The sequence below is a fragment of the Apis dorsata genome, unplaced genomic scaffold, assembly GCF_000469605.1.
Source record: "Apis dorsata unplaced genomic scaffold, Apis dorsata 1.3 scaffold_339, whole genome shotgun sequence".
Lineage (NCBI taxonomy): Eukaryota > Metazoa > Arthropoda > Insecta > Hymenoptera > Apidae > Apis > Apis dorsata.
The window spans coordinates 691,695-714,531 of record NW_006263606.1 but is presented as its reverse complement, the minus strand read 5'-3'; the positions used below and the strand labels follow the sequence as shown (position 1 = coordinate 714,531).

Below are 22,837 nucleotides of genomic sequence, written 5' to 3'. Positions count from 1 at the left end.
TAAAATCTTATATTAAAATAATTAAAAACAATATAAGAATATATTTTTAAAAATTATATATTTAAAACTTTTCTTTCAAGAAAATTTTTTTTAATTTAATTATAAAATATTATTATTCTAATAAAATATTATTAATAAAATTCACAATAAAAAATTAATCCATGTTATAAGTAACAATATATACAATAGGATGATAAGAGTAATAATATATAATCACAGCTTATTGTGTCGATGTTACTCAAGAGTCTTACTCTATGTGAGTTTATAGTGATCAGGGTTCAAGTGTTAAATGGCTAAGTAGTTTTAAATATAACTTTAGTGTCTTTTTTTGCATATTTTAATTAGAATCAAAATTTTATTTTCCTTAATATAAAAATCTGAAATAATCATCAACAAATAATATTTAAATATTTAATTCTTAATATTATAATTTTAACATATTATATACAAAATAATAGAATATAGAAAATAAATATATATAAAATATGTATAATAATTGTGAATATGTTACAAAATATGTTATAAAAAAAAAATAAAAAGAATTTAGACAAAAAAGATTTTTTGTATAATTTAAGGGCGAAAAGAATAATGGATTTGACGTGTTATATCATAACATGAAGCATGGTGCAGTTGCAAGTAAGGAGTTGGCTGAGTTTCTAAAAGAACGATCAACTATAGAAGAAAATAATTATAAGGTTCTAAGTAAACTTGCAAAACAAGCTGGCAGTAGCAGCAGTATACAAGGAACATTTGCACCTGTTTGGGCTGCTTTAAGAGGCGCAGCAGAAAAACTTGCTGGCTTACATTTGCAAATGGCCCAAAGGGTCACTGAACTAATAAAAGATGTATCAAAATATACAGATGAATTGCATAAGAAACATAAGGCTGTATGTAATTTTTCTTCATACTTTCATATGTTTTTGTATTTAGAAATAAGTCAAAATTAAAATAATTGTATATATAGAGTATGTTAAGTTTTTAAACATATTTAATAAATTAATATAAAATATATTGGTATATAAAAAAATTTTAAAAATAAAATTTTATTTATTTTAACAAAACTTTTTTGTATCCCAACAATATAAATATATTTTTTCTATGTTGCATTTTTTTGCAACTGTTTATCATATTATAATATGAATCATTTTGTATATACATATATATATTATAACTTATCAGTATCCGCCCATAGTCAGGTCATTAGGTTCTCTCAGACAGTAGTATGTGCAAAAATATAAGATAATATTTGCCAAATCAGACTGATAAGTAATTATTTCACTTAATTAATTAATTAACATGTTACTTTGTTGATTTCAATACTTGATTATATTTGAAAAAAAATAAGAATAATAATACTAAGAAATATAAAACAAAAAATATATAGGTAAAAGAAGAAGAATCATCCACCTTGGAAATTGTACAGAATATACAGAGTATCACTGTAACTTTACATAAAGCAAAAGATATGCGAACACAAAAAAGTCTGGAATTGGAAAAATTAAAGAAAGACAATGCCAGTCAAAAAGAATTAGAAAAAGCAGAAATTAAGTTTAAGAAAGCTCAGGATGATTATAAAATTTTGGTTGATAAATATATGATCATACGGAATGATTTTCAAACCAAAATGACTCAAGCATGCAGGGTATCTATCTTCTTACAATTTTATATGGTATTTTTTAGAAAATTATTTTAAGAAAAATATTTATAACGAATTTATTTGTTTCTTATTAAGCGATTCCAAGATGTAGAAGAGACACATTTAAAACATATGAAGGAATTTTTAAATATTTATGCAGATGTTTTACAATCAAATCATGAACAAGTTGGTCAAGTTCATATAGATTTTAAACGACAATGTTTGGATATGACAGTGGACAAACTTCTAGAACAATTTGTACAAAGCAAATCCACAGGTTTTGAAAAACCAGGTAAAAATTTTTATATCATAATATAAAACCTAGTATTTTATATATAATTTTTTCATAAATTAGGTACATTTGAATATGAAGAAATCATGACAAATTTAGGAGAAATGACCAGTCATTCTCAATTGGAAAGCAATATTGAAACATCTAAGGAAACATCAAAAGGAGCAAATGGAGAAACAGGCGTTGCGGGTAACACTCACAGTTCAAAAAACGATCGGGGATTAAAAGGGGAGGGTTATCAGGTGGATGAGGAAAAGGGGACGGTACAAGAAAAAGAAAATGAAAGACTGAATGAAAGGGATAGAGAACTGTCACATGTACAAGCCACCAAGGCTTCCCGCCGTACTACCTCGCTACTCAACCTGTTCATGTCCAACTCCCAGGGTAGGTTTTTAATGTTGAATAGAATTTACAAGATCTTATTCTTTTTTAATTGCAATAGTTTTTATCTACCTTGATGTAATGTAATTTTTACTATTATTACATATTTTTAGTATAAATTGATTAAAATCAAATATAAAACATATTGAAATTAATAAAATTGTTAAAGATAAGCTAAAATTTAAAATTTAATTTTTTAATTCATTATATCTTGGTAGATGTGTTGAACAGTTTTATTTATTTCATCAATATTATTTTATTCATATACATACACTTATTCAATTTATTTTTTAGCACTTAATCATAAATTTTGTTAATTTAGGCATATGCGAAACAACTTTATTGACTTATGCTTTTGTGGTTGTGTTACAATGCTTGTGCGTTATAATCTAACAATAGGTGGAGGATGACATTAAAAGTTATTGTGTATTCCAGAGGGTTTAGAAATATATTCTTTTTCTTTTTTCTTTCTTTTTTTTTTATATTATAAATATTAAATTTATGAAAAAGAATGTAATGAACATTTATTTCCATTTTAGTTATTAATTATATAATTTTAATATAATTTTCATTATATGATTATTAAACTATAATTATTAAACTTTAATTTACATGTGATGATAAAATGTTATATTTATGATTAATATCCCTCTGGAGTGCTATTTATGCCACTGAAAGTGCAAAACTATAAACAAATTTTAATAGATATAAGTATGAAAATAGCAAGATGAAGAAAAAAGGGCCATTGGAGTCACAGATAATTGAAAGATATAAGCAATGAGTGTTGTTTCAGACAAACAGAAGCAAGCAGGGTCTGGTTCGGCACCTGCAACTCCTCAGGGGAACAACCTGCCTCCTGCTGTTCCACCTCCCAGCATCTCCAGGAACCCTCTCAGAGGATCTAAATGTAACTGCTTACATTGTCATTACCTGTACCCTTACCATATCCATTACACATATTTCAAAGTATTAGATTGGTTATATGGTACTATTTCATATACACACACATACAAACAAAAAATTTATTTGAAAATGTTGCTTTTCTTTAGTAGTTAGTTTGCAATGTTTAAGGTGGGGGTATATGATTAGTAAAATTAATTAGTAAAAGCTTTCTATATAGTTTTTAAAATACTACATTTATAAAAAAAATTATATAAAAACTATAATAAAAATTTTGATATTTATTAAAATTAATACATTTCTGTTAACTTTTAATGAAATCATATTATAGTTTGCATTATTAGTAATAATATCTAATTGGTGGTCTTCTTACAAACATCATAAATATCTAATTTTTAAAATTATTAATCAATTTTCTTATAATTTTAATTTTATCTAAATGTTATTAATTATGATGAAAATATTTGTGTATTGAAATATTTATTGATTTTCTTTATCTAATTAAATAATATATATTAATATATCTAATACAATCAAATAACAATGATCCTTCTGCTCAAATTAAAAAAAATTAAAAAAAACATTTATGTATAATTTTAATGACCACCTTTAAGAAGGTACTCCTTTCACACACCTTTATCTTTATCTTGCTTTATTGGTTGCTCTTTATCTAATGGTATTTGCTAATAGCTTTGATACAGTTCTTTCCATATAATATTTTTTGTGGTCATACAGGATATATGGTTAAATAAAATCTCTGGTGACTTACAGTGGTAACGCGTATTATGGTTCCTCCACTCTGCACTCTTTTAGATCAGCAATGTACGTATACTAACATTGTTTAAGCACATTAAATTAATATTATTTGTATAGAATCATATCATAAAATGACTGATTAATTATAGTTAATTCACAGATAATTAGGAAAATACTTATTTAATATTGGCTTTGGAAGCACATTTAAAATATTTTTCAATTAGTTTTAAAAAGATTTATATTTATAGACACATTCTATATTAGAAGGAAAAAATATTTTTTCGTTCTTGTTTGATACTGGGATAAGCTTGCTTAGACAATAGGCTCTAGTTTTAGAATTGATAATCTAACTAAATAATTTAACATATTTTTCTATAAGATGTTACTTACATAAATTGTTTTTCTAACAATCTTTTATGTAAATTTATCAAGGGATTCTTCTATCAACACAATTCATTTTTAAATTTTTTTGCAATATATTTGCAATTTGTTATGTCTACTCTATACAAAAAAACATTGATTTAATTTAAAAGTTAAGAAAAATTGCATTTTGGAAAGTTTCTAAAATTTAAGCTACATAATATACGTATATATAGTTTACACAATAGTAGCGTTTTTTATATTGTCATATATATACATCAATAAAGTGATTTCTTTGTTTCCTTTTATAAAAACCATGAATAATTTCAATTTCAATCTTCGAACAAATACAATGCAATATAGTAGTTAATCATAAATTAATTTTTGAAACTTTCTGTTACTGTTATAATAAACACATATTCTCATAGAATTAATTAAATAAAGGGAGTTGGATTTGGATAAAGTTGAAATACAAATGTGGGGTTGGCTACTGACGGGGCCTCAGGTGAGCCATTCTTATGAGTCTGTTACTGCATGGCTCACTTGTAATTAGTATTTATTTTCCAAGTGCAGATATCTTTCATGATATAGCGTAATGTGATTCTGCAAGCAATTCTTTTTATTTATTAGTGTATATGTATTTTTATTAAATTTATTTATTTTAAAAGTTCTTTTTTGTATTACAATACATTTTTCCTTTCTTATATATTTTTTTATTTTTCCTTAATTTATAATAAATGTATGTAATGCTAAATTTAATAATATTAATTTTTAAAAGATTTAAAATTATTGTATCAAATTATTAAATTTTATTTTTAAGTTCTTATCACTTTATTAATAATTCTGAATGTCGATAGTTAATAGTCTTGCTTGCAGAACATATATTTATATTTATTTCTTAGAAAAATATATAAGAGATGCACATATGAAAAAGAATTGCGCAACTTTATTCTAAGAAATCATATCCTAACAGTAATATCGTATGATATATATATAATATATATATATATATGTATATAATTGTTAGAAAAACAATTTAAAATAAGAGATTGGATTTCTGCAGATCTATAGGATATGACGGTGATGGTATTATGGGTTTTCTTATGCCTCTGCTGATGTAATGTGCTACACTTTTTTGCTATCTTCTGTATTCCTTGTCTATCGTTTTTTTCTTATTTACGCAGGCATTAAAATTTTATTATTAATTTTAAAATATGCTGATATGTTTTTCTGTTCATATTTTTCAAAAATATTTTTAAGAAATAAAAATTAAAAAATTTAAAAAAAATTAAAAGTAAAAAATTAAATTCATTGAATCTACAATAAATCATAAATGATTGAATATTCGTTTGTAAAAAAATAATAAATAGTTATAATTGATACAGAAATTTATATCAGCAAATGAAAACAATATCCTAAAAAGAAAGCTCATAAACAGTGCATCTGCTATTTATTGATTTGACTTGGTGATTTTTATTTTGTTTGATTCATAAATATTTAATCACGTTGCGCTATGCCTTAAACACTTGGAAAGTAAATTGATTTCTATCAGTTGTTTAATTGCAGATTTTATATTAATTTCTTGATCGAAGATATATAACTTTTTTGACATCGCAAATGTAGTATCTTTCTGCTTCTTAGTTTTAGTTTATAGTTACTTTCTTTTATTCTTTGTTAATCAGAACAATATCATTTTAATTAAAATAATCAACAAGAAGATTATTTGATAAAAATTCTTCTCGTATATAATATAATTAAATTTATTTTATGTAAATATAATATTTAGTAATAATTAAGAAAATATTTATTTATTCATTTATTTATTTTTTATTTATCGAAAGACAAATTTCCATAATTTTTATGTGATAAAATATGTAATAAAATAGAATAATTTTTATCGATTTTCAGTATTAGCATAGTGATTAGAAATTAAAGATTATAGATCATATCATATCACATGTAATTATATAAGTATCTTTGAAATTGAATATTTAAATTTACTATGAAAAAGTGCTTTGTTTTCTATATACTGTATGTCCACGACCAACAGGGTTTCTTCGCAGCAGAAGAGAAAAAAGAAAAGAAAAGAAGGCAAAAAAGAAGAAGGATATTGTGGAAACAAGCAGCAACAAAGAAGAAAAGTCTGATCTGTCAGTATATGCGCATTCAGCAGAACTAGTGCACCAAAGATTGATTCCATGATCGAACTAAAAATTTATCATTGGAACAAACGAGAAAATAACTAATAAACAAATCAATTTTTCATGCAGCAGAAGTTTGATCATAGAATTAGTCTACATTTTTTTCTTTTTTGATTTTCTTTTTTAAATGTTGACATAATATATTTAAAGCACAATATTATAAAATAAAAAAAAAAATAATGCATAATTTTTAATAATTTATTTTTCGACACATAAAAAGAGAGAGAAAAGAAATATTATGCATATGTAATGCACTGGACCTGCTGGAATTTTTAGAAGTATATATCACTGAATTATTTTAATTCTATATAATAGGGAGGATAAGGATGACAGTAGAAAATCTGAAACACCAACACCGGAAGTAGACGAAGATGGTTTCTGTATTAGACCAAAAACAGAACCATGGGAGAATGAGAAAGGATTTTATTCCAGTTCAGATACCGATTCCGAGGATGACAGAGAACGAAAAATTCGAGTAGAAATAAAACCACTTAGCAATGGCGGAGCACCTATGAGCGCAAGTGTGGACGAGCTTAGGGCAACGGTGGAAAATTTATCTTTATCGCCTGCACCAACGGTATGTTTCTTTTTTCATTTCTTCAATTTTTTTTTTCAAAGATTTGTTTTGAAATAATATTATTTACGTAACAGGGACGCAGAGGTTCAAATACCGACTCAGATCATCATATGAAAAGGTCTCAGTCAGTGTCACAGCAATTAGGAGGTAAGCCAAGCTCGGATTTACTTGGCCTAAACTTGTTCAATCCTAGCAGTACACCATCGAGCGCCTCAACGCCGACTGGTAGTCATCCATATGCGCCATTGCAAAGTCCTCCGCCGCTGTCTTTGTCACCGACGCCTCAACCACAGCCGCCACAATCCGCACCACCTACACATCCTCACCCACGATTCCCTGGTAAGTTTGCGAAGTTGCTGTTCTCAGTTTATCGGAATGTTTTCTATATTTCATGAAAAAAATCACATCTATATCTGAATATATTTTACTTTAAATTATATAAAAAATTTAGAAATTTATAAGACTTTATTTTCTATAGATGGAGATTTATTTTCGGAAGTAGGAGACATTACTCCGGCTTTACCTCCAAAACAATCTGCTTCTTCTACTCCGACAGGATCTATTATTATTCCTAGACCACCATCCCGAAGAGGAGAAGGTCCTTCACCAAGAGGTAGAAATTCACCAGCGACTATATCCAGAGCTGATAGCGTAGCTAGTTTAGAGTTTCGTACAGCCGGCGTTGGAGTTGGTTCTTCCAGAGGTCCATCGCCACTCACAATAGGACTTGCAGACACTATTCCTTTAGCAGTCGCTTTCCATGAAATAGTACACTCTTACTTTAGAGGTACTGATGAAACACGATGTCAAGTGAAACTCAGTGGAGATATGATGTTATCATTTCCTGCCGGTATTGTCACTGTGTTGGCGAATAACCCTAATCCTGCAAAACTAACGTTTCGCGTACGCAACAGTAATAGATTGGAAAAATTGTTCCCTAATAATCAACTCGTCAGCATGTAAGTTATTAGAATTAGACCATTACTATTACTATTCAAGTCATTCGAAGATATTTAAATATTAATACAGGGATGCCACACAGACAACTGTTGACAGTACAATTTTTGAATTCAACATGAGTGCCTTAACTACATTGTTACGCAAACAGGCTGAACAAAATCCTTCGGCTTCATATTTTAATGTCGATATACTCAAATATCAAATCAAATGCAAGGAAGGCGCGGGTTCGTGTCCTTTCCAGTTAGTTGCCTATTGGAAATGTGAAACAACTCATACAGACCTTAAGGTATTTTATCTTGATATATTATATAATTTTATTAGATATAAATATATAGTATATAATGTGTAATGTAAATATTATAATTTTATTAAATAAATAACTCATGCTTGCCTTAGATTGATTATAAATATAATAGTCGAGCTATGGCTTCTCCAAGTCCATTATTAAATCTCCATGTGGCTGCACCCATAGATGGAGGTTTTAAATCATTAAACAGTAAACCTCAGGCACAATGGTTATCAGAAACAAATCGGATATTATGGAAGTTCACAGAATTATCACAGCATAGCGAAGGTAATGGTGTAGGTTCTTTGAAAGCACGAGTGGAACTAGGACATGGGCCAGGAAATCAAGGAACTATATTTACACAGTTTAATTGCGAAGGGACCACATTATCTGGAGTTGAGTTTGAACTTTTAGGCCCGGGATATAGATTAAGTTTAGTAAAACGTAGATTTGTATCTGGTAAGTGTTTTTATCTATTTATAGTCTTATCTATTTTTAATTCTTGTTTTTTTTTCTTTTTTCTTTCTTTTTTTATCTTTTTATAAAGTAGTATAAGAAAGTAATAATGTATTTATATTATAATAATTAACATTTTCAGGAAAGTATATTTGTGATGGAGATTCTGATTCACGAACTAGATACGCTGCTCCACCATCGAATGTGGATTGACGACTTCCAGAATGGGCGCCTCAATGGGAGAGTCTGCCCATTTAATATTGGTACTTGCTTGTTCATTCACTGCCCATACTACGATTATTGTTCAAACTCGAAAACTCAGCGTGGGAAAGCCTGTTGGATACCAAAGAATGTGTGCGATACAATAATAAGATTATATAATAGACGAATAATTTGTACAGAAGCCGTGATGCTGCGTAATTTAAATGTAGCAAAGTGTAAAGTTTATTCGCTTTATAAATCAAAACATAAAAAAGAGAAAAACAAAAGGAAAAATCTTGAATACGAAAAAACAGCAAATGAAGATCATATAAATTCATATCTTCATAAATCAAGATAAGTATGATATGATATATAATCTTAGGCGAAAAAAATACTTGAACAGAAACATAATGAAAAACATAGTTGGACTTCGTAAGTCACTCGCTACCTGATGAATGGCGTTTTATGTGTTTTATAACTTGTATATTTTTCAATTTTTCTAATATATTCTCGATTAGATTGTACTATTTTAGTAAAGTTTGTACGTGATGCATAAACGAGATGTAATTATGAAGACGATGACGATGATAATGACTGCAGAAAGCGTTTAAAACATCAAGGAGTAAGTAATTCTTTTTCGCAAAAGCCTTTGGTGTCCAGCATATTTTTCACCACGATATGTTCGCCATATTATTGTTTATATATGCATATATATGTATATATATATGTATGTATGTATGTATGTATATATGTACATACGTATGTATTCCTATATGTATGCGTATGTATATATATTTATATATGTACATACATATACACATACACATACACACACGCACACATATATATATATATATATAATCAAAGTACGTTATGACTTTTTTTACATTATAACTTACGTAACAGCATGAAAAAAACTCCAAAAAATATCATCAAACAGTACAATGTTCTTAATCTATTGTTATATTTTGCGTTAATTTTAATATAGTTATATATATTGCTATTGTATTGTTAAGAATTTTTAAAGAAAAAAATATGTAACAGTAACGCCAATTAACTTCGTGACTGTACATTAGCATTTATAATTTATATAATGATTTAATACTTGTTTTGTGAAATTTATAATACAGTTGTATTATGTATTTCAATTTGTTTTTCTTATGAAATTTTTGAAAGTATTGGTTACATATGCATAGATAAAAGAAGTTTAATTAATATTTCACAAAATGAAGTTATTCATTTTTGTCAATTGAATTGTTTATCATCCAATTATGTATCAACTTTGTAGATTATTTTTAGGAAGGAAAATGATAACGTAATTTTATTTTATTCTTGTACAGAAAAAACAATAAGGATGTTAAGAACAAAATATTCAATAGATGATAATTAATAAATATATTAAATGACATTTCATAATTAATAAAAGAAAAAAATACTTTATCGAAATATATAATAATGAAAATTATAATTTATAACAAATAAGAAAATTGCATGATTCTTGATTAATCTTTTAGATTTTATGAAATTTTGAAAAAATTTGAAAATAATTTTTTTCATAAATTTTTTTCATAAAAAGATAATTATTTTTATTTTCATGATCATAAAAATAATTTAGTATTTTCTTTTTTACGTTTTGAAGATTTTATATATTTATTATTTTAAAATTTTCGAATGTTATTAGCTTCAAAATGTTAACATATCTTTTCAGCACTTAATGATAATTGACTATATTTTATTGTCTTATTCTTTTTTTTCCTCTAATATTTTTTGTTTTGCGATACATTCACGAAGTAAATCGATCGTTATTAGAGACAAGCCATTTCTTTTAACAATCACATATACATACATAATCTTGTGTGTATATGTACATGTATATATAAAAATAATAAGTAATAAGTTTAAGAATAAGTCTGAAAAATCGAACTCGAATATTATATAGTCCAGCACACACGATGCTTCCTTTTGTGCAAATTTAGATATCGGCAACAAGTTAAAAAATTAAAGCCATGCATCTTCGTGCATAATTCAATTTGCGATTTAATTTTTTTTCTTTTTTTAAAGATTTGTTTTATAAAAATTTTAATATTTAATTTTCTTTTTAGACTTTACTGATATTTTAACAGAAATATTATATTTTAATAAATATATTATCCTTTTATTAATTTTTTTTAATATTAAATTTATATGAAATTTATTATGAAAAAAATCATAAGTTTAATTAATATACTCAAAGATTTAATTGTTCAATACTGATCTATACACGAGTTGCAATGATACTTGTTGCAAGGTATTTGTTACCTGGCTCTAAAAGTGCATTATGCTTTAAATTATGAAATAATTTGTAGAAAAATGTGAAATGTTGTGTTTGATTACCAAATGATAAGCACAACAAATTTTTTATAGTAATCATTCATTTAAAAGTATATAAAATGATTTTACATTTTAAGACCATTCAGCGTTTATTCGCGAAGCTCCATGTCTATTTTACGAATTTACATATTATTTTATTATTATAATAGCGGTTATTATTATTATTATTATTATTATCATCATCATTATCATTATTATTATTGTTATTATTATTATTATTATATACTCATATAAGAAAACAAAATGAAGGTTTACGAAGAGCAATACAAAAAATCATCTAAATAAGACGATAAATTTGGCGACCACTCCATTTAATATTGTTTATTTTTAATGAATAAGAATGTAAATATTTTTTCTTCTCTCATTAAATTATTATATTAATCTTATTTGTAATGCGTACAATTAAAAAATATTTTTAATTAAATATATTGATAATTTAAAAAATAAAATATCTATCTTTGGTATATGATTATCATGAAAATGTTAACAAAAATCAAATAAAATGAAAAAAAAGAGTATATGACTATTATGGAGTGGTTCCTATGAAAAATTGACTGAGCTCTTCTGTGATACCCAGATGTCACTATAATTTCATAATAAATATTTATAACAAAACATAATTAATGTTAATTATGATCGCGTTCACTTTCTTCCTGACTGAATTCCCGAACAAAGAACTGATCTTAAATGAAAGGTGGTTCAATCACTATTTTTAATCATCTTTCGATATCATTGCGCTGGAGTATACGTTTTTTCAATTCCTATGGATATAATTACGCAGAGATAAAACGTATGATTAGATTTTATGCGATTCGCTTTTTACGTATTATTATAATAACGATGACAAATACAAATATATCACAAACAGATTCTAATAAACAGAACTTCGTATTACATTACATATGCGTGCACACACGAATATATAAATATACAATACATTTTCAATACATACGCATATTTTTTATCCGTTTCGTAACGGAATTGATGCGATATATTTAAAAAAATAAAAGCAGTCGTGTGTACAGGACTTAAAGTCATGTATGAGAGAAAGGGAGTGTAAAAAAGAAATAAAAAAGAAAGAGAAAAGCATTAAAAAAAAAGAATTGCAATGCAATTGCATATACATAAGAAATTCTTATATATAGTATAAATATGAAGAATTAATACGATATTACACGATACATAGAGTGATTATGTAAGTCTGTTGACATGTAATGTCTATGTTCTAATAAAAATTAGGATATTTTATATATAAATAAATAAATAGTTGCCGCGACTACGAACATCCTGTATACATATAATATGTGTATATATATTTGTAATATATAAGTTATCGGTCTAATATGATTAATAGAGACGATTATATTTCGAAGAAGTTCGATAGAAAAGATAAATGAAACTTTGTACGCTTAAAATAAGAAAAAAGCAAAGAAAATCAAGTGATATGGGTGGAAAAAAACAATACAAAATGTATAAAAATAAAATATACCACCAGGAGGATTACATTAAGTTTTGCGTGTTGATTTCATCACAATTAGTACGAAATACTTTGTACAAATTTCTTGCAAATTCTACTATTCCTAGTAAAAAAATAAAATACACATATTTTATATATTTTATATAATATATATAATATAAAAATAATCTACAGTAAATTTATATAAGCAAATATATTTGTTTGAAGCAGTTAATTTTAAAAAAAATTAATTGTTTACAACTTATAAGATAAATAGTTATAATAATGCGATATCTGTTATAAGTACAGAAAAATTGAATTTACAGTTCGATATATGTATATTTATCAATGTTCATTGTTTATTAATACCTTCGCTACCATACAACGTATATACATATAAGATTAATATATTCGTGGGATATTTATGAAAGATCGATTTTAGAGATCAAAGTAAATATAAAAGTTAGTATTCAATGTAAAATAAAAACGACTTTATCTTCTATATTCCATCTCCGTTTAGCTTTATCTAACATAAATTTAAATTGTTTATAATTTAATGAATAATTATGTTTATTTTATCTTTAAAATAAACGATATCCAAAGATGTCCCATAAATATATTAACTTTTTGTATATGATATCATATCTTAATTCTTTTATATTGAATACTATTTATTAATATTTATAACAAATTTTTTGTATTCAGATAATTATGCATGATTACATTTACTCACTATATTTTTAATTTTTTTTAATTTTTTTCATATTGTGTAAAATTAATATAATCAAAATATTTTTTTACAGTGATAACGAATGCATTAATTATTAACAATACATTTTTTCAGGTCCCTAATTTAAATATCAGGCATAAAAATATATTATTCTTTAAATTGTTATTTTTTCATAGAAAAACTTCTAAAAATTATAATAAAATATTGTAGCTACCATCCAACTATTTAACTATATTTCTTTTATTAAAAATTTTTTAAAAAATATTTTAATAATTCATCATTATGAACATATTTAACGAGTGTATCTTCATATCTGAAAAACATATTTTTATTAAATTTTAAAAATCTAATCAATTTGATATTAAAAACATTCAATAAATTTCAATATTACTTACTTTAGAGGTATTTGAATGTCTTTTTCTTTAAAAGGACCAATTCGTTTAACTCTTTTTAAAATTGCCAAAGCTAATATCCTTTCATATTCCAAGTATATTTCATTTTGAGTGAACCATAATGCCAAAGCACATCTTTTACCTCGTGAAATAGCACGAACACCATGGAGATTTTCTTCACCGGCAGAAAATGCTACCATTCGTCCACAACGTGGCGAAACTATGTTATCCATTGCACGAATAGTGCGATCTTTAGCAAAAAAAAATTCTCCACCTTGGAAATCATCATTTAGATATAAAATCGCAGAATAATCTCTCCAAATGTAAGCTGGACTTTCACGAAGACAAGTATTATTACTATTTAAAAGACAATTGTCTGCGTGAACTTGATGACTCAAATCATCTCGATCTACTGGCGAATCTGAAAATGAAAAAAAATTTATTATTTTATTTTAAAATAACTTTATTCATCTTTTAATATTTTTTGCTCTTTTTTTATTATATTAAGTTGAAAAAAAAATATTTTGATAAATATATTAAAGTTAAAACAAAATTAAATAATTTTATAGAAAAGAATTCATCTTTCCGATTTCAATGATTTTAAAATATATTACTAAAATCAATATTTGAACAATTTTTTTCTAAATATATAACTATTGTTCGATTTTAGTTTTTAAAATATCAAAAATATTTTAATAATACTATGTATTGTAAATAATTAGATAATTTAATGGATCTTCAATACTTTGATCCAATATATCTTGTCTATCCAATCTTTAGAAAGTTATTAACAAAGAAGTAATCAATTACATATATATATTTATTTTTTTAACAACTTATATTATAGTTTATAACTTTATATAGTTACCTACCTAGTTTTAAATAGCTTTTTTATTTAATTTAAAATTAATTCGAAAAAAGGAACAGAATTTTTATTTAAAATAAAATAATATGCAAAAATCTGAAATATTAGTTTAAGTTAGATGTAAATTTTTTTTTTTTGGAAAGATTCTCGAAATTTTGGTAATGTCTAGAATTCACAAGAATAACTAGGATTGCTATAAGAGAATCTATAGAATCCTAGATATTTTTAGACATGCTGAATATTTTCGAGATTGATATTTTTGGATCCTTGTACTATTTAATTGATATAGATTGAAATATGTTTTTAAATATAAATATCTACTGATCTCAAATATTAAAAATTATATTTATGATAATATAAAGAATAGAAAAAGAGATATAAACAAATAGATTATTAAAGATAATAGGAATTATAATTATCTTTTCTATTATCTTATCTTTTATTGCACAATTTAACTAAAATCCTTATTTCAAATAGATTCCAAATCTATATCAAATCTTAAAAATGCAATATAATAATTAAAAACATTTATAAATAAAAATTAAATAATTAAAAACATTTTTGTAAATATTTCGGAAACTAAAAAGTCGAAAAATAATCAGAATCAGTTTAAAATCTTGACTGACAACATATTTCAAGACTATTGATATTAGAAAGATGGATCTTTTTTCTACATAATTACTCAGAATCATTCGTCTTCTGTTTTAAATTAGGAAATGATTATTTAGTTGTACTTTGACTGATCACCGTTATCCACGAATCGTACCAAGAGAATCGGTGCAACGCGATTTCAGCTGCAAAAGGAACCAGAAGCACGATGATGCATCAGATGAAAATTACCAGGTAGAGCTGTACGGCAGACCAAATGAGTGTAGGTGAAATATAGGTGTTGATCTAATCCGAAATACCTATCCACATTGTCCCGGACTTGTTCGGTCTTTTCTAAAAGTAATTCTAACCATTCTGGTTCTATTTTCCCGATATAAACCATCTAGAATCATCATTGTCATTAATATAAATTATCATCATTAATTATAATATAATTTAAAGTAAGAATATTTTACCAAGGCAACTCTTCCTATAGTTATTCCTTCAAATTTTTCGTATTTTGAATGTGGACTTTTATTTTCAGTATAACCATCTCCTTCTATAGTGGTTATCTGTATATATGTAAATTAATAAAAATAATTATTGATAAAAATATAGATTTTAAAAAAGTAAGACAAAACTTTAGAATGATTCATACAGAAGCAAATTGCATTAAAGATTCACATTCGATAGAATTAAGAAAACCATCAGTTACGTAGCGATTTGTTCCACCAAGATCTTCCTCTTTTGCTATTGTATTAATATCATTTTTAATTCTATGTTGCTTTTGAATATTGAATATTTCGTGATCCTTAATTCGTTTCATTGAAAGATTATTCAATAATTTCGTGTAAGAAAACGAATGGCCTGGTGATGGATGTCGTATTACTTCAACATCTGATTTCTGTAAAGAAATTTCTTTAAAAATAAGAATAAATCCTTAGAAGTTAATGAAAAATTAATAAAAATTAATAAAAACCGCAAATTTTATGAAAAATTAAATGAATGATACTTTGCATCCATGTATTTGGGTTGTATTATACAGGCGCTTCAACAAGAAATCGAATAGCACGACGCTTAATAGAAACTTAAATAATTTAAATGCAGATAAATTATAATATTATAAATTATAATGCATAAGATAAATTAGTTATTTAATACAAAAAATATTTGTACTTGCAAATTTTTTTATTTTTTATTTTTTATTATTTTTTTCTTACAAAAATTAGAAAAAAAATATGCATAAAGTTTTTAATTATATAATTATTGATATAATTGACTCATTTATATGTTTTACTATGTGCATTATTAAACAAAATCCATAAATATTTCACTCAACTTACAAATTTCAAATATTTTTTTTACAGATTTTTTTATATCTTATTTTTTACCTTTTTTAATTTTTTTACTTTAGTATTGTTTATTTCTTTTTCCTGCTTCTTCTTTTCTTTTATCTTTTTGAATTTTTTATCTATAGTTAAAAATTCGTTAGAAATGTAATGCAAGAGACTTAATTCATATTCCTGTCTTTTTAGGTACATAATGATTTCCTAAAAAAATTAATTATATTTTTTTAATTTTATATCAAAATAATATTATTTTATATTTTTATATTTTAATAATAAAATTAATTACCTGTCTAGGAGAAAAATAATCTTCCTTTACTTTTGGCTGAGTACTATAGTATTTTCTGTTTTGTAGCATTCTTGTATCTACAGGATCGAAAAGTAAAAAACTTTCTACTGCGGCGCAAGCTGCCTTCAATTTTCCCACTATAAAAATACGTGATAGTACTTGTTTCTAAGATATCGCAAATATAATATTGTAATAATGTAATATTTTGCAAGGTTATTCATAATAAGAAATAAAATGGTTAAACAAGAGAGATTAGATCAGCGACAAAAAACTAGATTAAGCAACAAGTCGGAACAATTTTCGCTGATTATTAAAATGATACGAGCTCACTACCACTACACTAGACAAGATTAATCCAATTAAATCTTTTTTAAGGTATGACTAAGAACAATTTAGTTCATTGTATTGTAATTTTAAATTTTTAAAATTAAATTCTGTATATTAAAATCTTTTTATTTATAAATTATCTTTATAGTTTATCAAATTATCCTTCATAAAATTGCTTTATATATAATTTGTAAAAATAATAAATATATAATATATAATCAGTGCAACATCAGCAATAAAATGATAATTTTATCTATTATTATTTGTCTTTATTTAGTTCAAAACTATATATATATTTTAAATAGAAAAAATATAATATTTATTAAGTTATAAGAAATTTTAATATTAGATAAAGAGAATCAGAAATAGAGCGAATTGGCTTTTCATTACATCATCATTCTATTTTCGTCTTGCTTCATTTAATACAAATTTAAATTGCTTATAATTTAATAAATAAGTCTCAATTGATATTTTATACCAATTTTTTTTTGTCTTAAGGAATAGATTTTAATATATTAATATCTTATACACGTAAATATTGTATGTATGTAATCATAGCTCAAATCTTTTTTTCTTAATTTCTCAATTTTCAAAATTTATTTTATATATATATTTTTATAAATGAATATACTTACATTTATAATAAGAGAATTGTAAATAATCATAGTGACTCCTAAGTATGTCTCTGCGGTAATCGCCATTTACATTGTTTAACATACGTGAACAAGCTCGTTTGCACTTCAAACAATACGCAAAATGATCTGAAAGACAGAAAGAATATTTTTAAAAGGTCATAATAATTTCCTTTCTTTTTTTTAGATCAACTCACTAGCGATTGAGGAAGTAAATTCCGGATGCCAGCCTTGATCAAAAGGACCTTCGCAATAAAATCTGCATTCTTCCTCTTCTTCTAAGTACAATTGTAACGATGTTTCGAACAAACTGATAGCTTTTGCGTAATCTTCGTTCTCATAAGCTGAGACTCCTTTAAAGTAGATACTGACATAAAATGGTGTTTCTAAATTTACTACATTTTCTGTCTGCACCTCTGGTAATGTTAAATAACGTTTAAAAATATTCATGTTTATCTCGTTATCTGGATGAACAACTAAGAAAGTAAACAATGCATTGGCAGCATCTTGATATCGATTTTTCTGTGAAAGAAAATATCAGTGAAAAAAAAATAAAAATAAAAATAAAAATTAAAATATATGATTAAAAAATAATAAAATATATATAAAATTTTATGTTAGAAAATTAGCATTGAAATGGAAAAGTTATTATTTATTAGAAAGAATGAAAACCTATTGGCATCATATTTCACACAATCATGAGACTTGATTACTTCAAGGGAAATTTTATGGGTAAAACGTGACGCGTACAATGTAGTCTAATACTAAGTACCGATACATAGGCATACCAATTACGTAGGTTGGTCTTTACAACCGGACTTGTCATTCGGATTGTTAAACTCATTATTTATTAAAAAGTTACTGGTATGAGGCTTTTGCAAAGTTACGATTGCATAAACACTTTTACTAGAAATCGCAAAATCATTTATGAGATAGTTAAAAAAAAATCTAAATACTAGATCTTTAATAAATTTAAAATGCTGAAGTTATAATAAATTAAATAAAATAATAATAAATATATTCATATTTTATAATATGCGTTTATATAACAAATATTTATATTGTTAAAATATATTATTTTTTTATCGATTTATTTATTAAATACATTCATTTTTGCTTTTCAGTTTACCTTAGTTCTTTACTTATATTTACAAAATTATTAATTTTTTGTTTCAATTGAAAAAAAAATTATTAATCATAATAATTTTCTTTTTTTATTTACCTGATAGTAACAATTATGCAAGTATTCATAAACACGACGTTCCACTAATTTTTGTTCGATATCACGTGACAACATTTTGAGCGCCTTTGAACCGGCGATTTCACGATATTCCTGATTGCACGTTAGAAGACAAAGTGTCTCTCTCACTTTTTTCTCATAAAAATGCAAATCTTCAATGTTTTCTGGAAAAATTGGTGCCGTACCAGCAGCATATACACGGCATTTTTTCCTACAGTTTATTATCATTCGTTTATAAACTTTATATCTGAAAAATATTAAATATAAAGAAAAGTAATGTAATAAGGCACTTTCTATTTTTTAAATTATGTATTGAATCTTCTATTTTTCTTCAATATAAATTGCTATGAACATACATAGAATTAATTTGTTATGTATATATCAAATATTTTTTATAAATTAGTTTTTTTTTAATTTTTGATATACTATTTTTATTTATGTCAGTTTTTGTTTTTTTTTTTTTTTTTTTTTATAATTCATAATTTTAGTTTCAGATTTACCTATGAGAAACTGCGTTGAAGTTTTCAATACAGTAGTCCCAATCTTCCTCGAGATAAGCATGAACAGCATCCATGAAGAGTTCATTCAGAGTTCTATTCTGTAGATATCTATCCTCTTCATTCTGTTCTTTTAAATCTATGCGCTCGTCACTTGGGATTATGTTGTATAGAGTATCATTACTGGCAATGATCGTGCCACAGAAGAACAAGAGTACGATAAGCATCATTGTACTATTCAACCGTTTCGATTCATACTGAAGATCTTCAAGAACTGTAGCTGTAACTTTGAGAGATGTTGATCCACACATGAGGCGTACGGCGTACGTAATCACCTATCCCCCCCCTCTCTCCCCAATTGCTCCTTCACCAGTCACCAAATGTGGCTACAGTGCTGTATCATAATCATGGATCCTCGACCCATTAAAGATCGATATATTTTTTTTAGAAATATAAAAGAAAAGACTAAAAGTTTCAAATTTATTTTAATTAATAAAAAATTTAGATTCTTAGCTTTTTAAAAAATTTTTGAATTTTATAAAATTTTAATTTTTCAAAAAAAACAATAAAGATGAAATTGTAATGGATTTACTATGATCAATATGTTTTAATATATATATATATATATTTTTAGAAATAAATAGCTTCATTCATTAATATTTTCAATGATGCGCTGTAGAATCTAATCTTTTCTTTCACTTTTCCGAATAATAATGTAGATTCATAAAAAGTTTCGATCTAAAAATCAAAAAAGACAAATATTTTATTATCAAAATGAATCATATTTTATCAATGTATGATATAATTATGTTTCATAAATTTGAATAATTAAAATTTCCCGAATTAATCTTAATATTAATATAATATTTAAACATGTGATTAATAAGAAAACAAATATTCTACAAAAATTTTCATATAATTATTTTTTATTAATTTAAATTTTTTTTTAAAAATGTATCAATTAAAATGAATATTGAACAATATCTTTTTAAATATGATATAGATCAATTTTTATATTGCTAAATAAATTACACGTTTTACTATTATGTTTCAAAAAAAAAAATTATTTGATTTATTTGAATTGTTAACTTGATTTATTAAATTGAAAGAAAGCGAACCGTTCTAAATATTATGAAAATTATACTTAATGTCACACTTAAAAAATATTAATGTAAAAGAATGATTCTGAAAAATGTCTCCCAAGTACATTCACCGTTGACCTGCTCCAATTTTTATTTTTCTTTTCATTCAAACATCGATATCGATCATGTTGGCATCGATGCTATGATATGAATGGAACTGAAAGGACAAATAACGAAATGTATAATAAGAAAACGAAATTATATTTCACGTGGAGAGAATGTAATATAATTATCAAACGTTCATTAAATTCACTAATAAAGATTCAAGAAAATTCTCATGGAGAATATCCATTTGCTTATCACAAAGAAAGAAAAATAACAACAATGTCATTGAAGATCTTAGAAAGGAGCGAAGAAAAAAAGTAAATTAAAAAAAAGCTCAAATATTAATTGCAAAATGCTTTTCCTACATTTTTTTTCTACAATTTGATTATCTATGATTGAAGTAAAATATTTTCAATTAATATGTAGTGCTGTTTTTATAAATATTTATTCCTTATTATTAATTTTTCGATTGTTTTTGCGAAACAAGAAAGAAAAATATGTGGAACAAAATGATGTTTTCAAAGCTTTTTTGAATTTTTCGTGTTTTTTGTTAACGAATTGAAAATTTTAAACGATTTAGTTTCAAAAATATTATTTGGCCTCAACAAAGAATCATCTTGTTTTTCATCTCATAAAATAATTTCTAATAAATTGATGAATTTTATAACTAATTATAAGCTATGACAATGTAACGAAAAAATGTTTAACAATCAAAATATCGATTATCTTGAAATATATATTAAAAATTTCTCTTTCTTATTTCGTGATAATTCAAATAGAATTCACATATTCATGAATAATTTATTCGATATGATTTCGATTCGAATCGTTATTGTAATTTCTGAATATTTAGCTCATATGATCAGTTCTTATAATTAAGAACTAGGTTTTTTTTTTTTTGCTCTCCATCCTATATTAATTAACATTACTTACACATCTAAGTGCAAAATGAGAATGAAAATGATCTATAAAGCGAAAATAATGAAAATAACAATGATCGTGATTTTTTTACGCTTCTACAAAATTCTTCTTAATTTCATTACATATTATATATCTACTACGATTGATTAGTAATATGCGACCATTGAAATCTTTCGGGACGATTGTTTATTTGTTTCTTCGAATTTTTTTTTAGTTTTAAAATCCACATCGAATATATTCTTTTTCTTTTTTCTTTTTTTAAAAAAATTTAATATCATACGAGATGCCCGCAGAAAAACATTTCACGTTTCCCTGGACCTTTTTTGTTCACGATCACTATAAATTTATATTTTTTAATTTTTTAATTTTCTTATTCTTTCATTAATTCCATTAGCCTCATCGAGCAGTGAATTCGTCGGATTCGAAAAAACGCGCAAGCTGCCTCGAAATCCTCGGGAAACGCAATACAACTACTGACTCTTAACTATAAGACAACATCAACACTATAACATCGATCATATATCAACCATACATATGCTAAGCATAGAAAAGAGTATGCGGACAGATAAGAGAGACGCAATAGTGGCTGTCTAAAAAAGTCTTAATAACATAGAATATCATGCAATCGTCGAATAATCGACCCACGAGCTTCTTATTAAGTTTTAAGATTAATTGTGACACTTCACCTATTTTATAAACAAATAAAAAAATTTAATATAGTCGAATTATTTTTGATATATGAAATAAATTAATATATAAGATAAACAATATAACAATAATTTCGCTTAAAATTTATCACGAGTATTTGTCCGCATTAAAGAAATTCTTCGGACAGGGATAAAGATGATTATGATATTTGTAACCATGATACTGATTAATTCTCTAAAAAAAAGCCAGTTTCTCTTATCGTCTATTCTTATATTTAAAACGGCGTACAATATATAACGCAATATGAGTTTCATATTTCACTCTTAATGATCGATATCGCGCG

The 22,837-nt window shown here is 25.1% G+C and overlaps 2 protein-coding genes and 1 long non-coding RNA gene across 18 annotated transcripts; 1 reads left to right on the top strand and 2 right to left on the bottom strand.

Moving 5' to 3' along the window:
- Window positions 1-537: 537 nt before the first annotated feature.
- Window positions 538-9,671, top strand: LOC102674695 (F-BAR domain only protein 2). Of its 15 annotated transcripts, XM_006618074.2 has the most exons (14): window positions 539-887; window positions 1,385-1,642; window positions 1,733-1,928; window positions 1,992-2,312; window positions 3,085-3,216; window positions 3,981-4,031; window positions 6,376-6,475; window positions 6,842-7,103; window positions 7,178-7,227; window positions 7,300-7,442; window positions 7,582-8,062; window positions 8,133-8,349; window positions 8,460-8,808; window positions 8,948-9,671. In XM_006618074.2, exons 1-14 carry the CDS (start codon window positions 615-617, stop codon window positions 9,016-9,018), a joined length of 2,904 nt encoding a protein of 967 aa, XP_006618137.1. In that variant the 5' UTR covers window positions 539-614; the 3' UTR covers window positions 9,019-9,671. The 15 variants fall into 15 exon arrangements, with proteins under 15 accessions (XP_031367479.1, XP_031367478.1, XP_006618137.1 ...); XM_031511619.1 differs by lacking the exon at window positions 7,300-7,442 and having other exon boundaries at window positions 538-887; window positions 6,376-6,466; window positions 7,178-7,250; XM_031511618.1 differs by lacking the exon at window positions 7,300-7,442 and having other exon boundaries at window positions 538-887; window positions 7,178-7,250.
- LOC116185937 lies at window positions 1,150-13,204 on the bottom strand. Its single transcript, XR_004150834.1, has 3 exons — window positions 9,848-13,204; window positions 4,218-4,220; window positions 1,150-1,171 (listed from the first exon to the last, which is right to left on the bottom strand). It is a non-coding gene; the product is annotated as an uncharacterized LOC116185937 (long non-coding RNA).
- A 363-nt stretch (window positions 13,205-13,567) lies between these two features.
- Window positions 13,568-20,096, bottom strand: LOC102674496 (prolyl 3-hydroxylase 2-like). Of its 2 annotated transcripts, XM_006618066.2 has the most exons (11): window positions 19,742-20,096; window positions 19,224-19,488; window positions 18,199-18,523; window positions 18,005-18,130; window positions 17,043-17,179; window positions 16,799-16,957; window positions 16,066-16,311; window positions 15,884-15,979; window positions 15,660-15,810; window positions 13,958-14,375; window positions 13,568-13,875 (listed from the first exon to the last, which is right to left on the bottom strand). In XM_006618066.2, exons 1-11 carry the CDS (start codon window positions 20,047-20,049, stop codon window positions 13,806-13,808), a joined length of 2,301 nt encoding a protein of 766 aa, XP_006618129.1. In that variant the 5' UTR covers window positions 20,050-20,096; the 3' UTR covers window positions 13,568-13,805. The 2 variants fall into 2 exon arrangements, with proteins under 2 accessions (XP_006618129.1, XP_006618130.1); XM_006618067.2 differs by lacking the exon at window positions 13,568-13,875 and having other exon boundaries at window positions 13,984-14,375; window positions 15,586-15,810.
- Window positions 20,097-22,837: the final 2,741 nt, after the last annotated feature.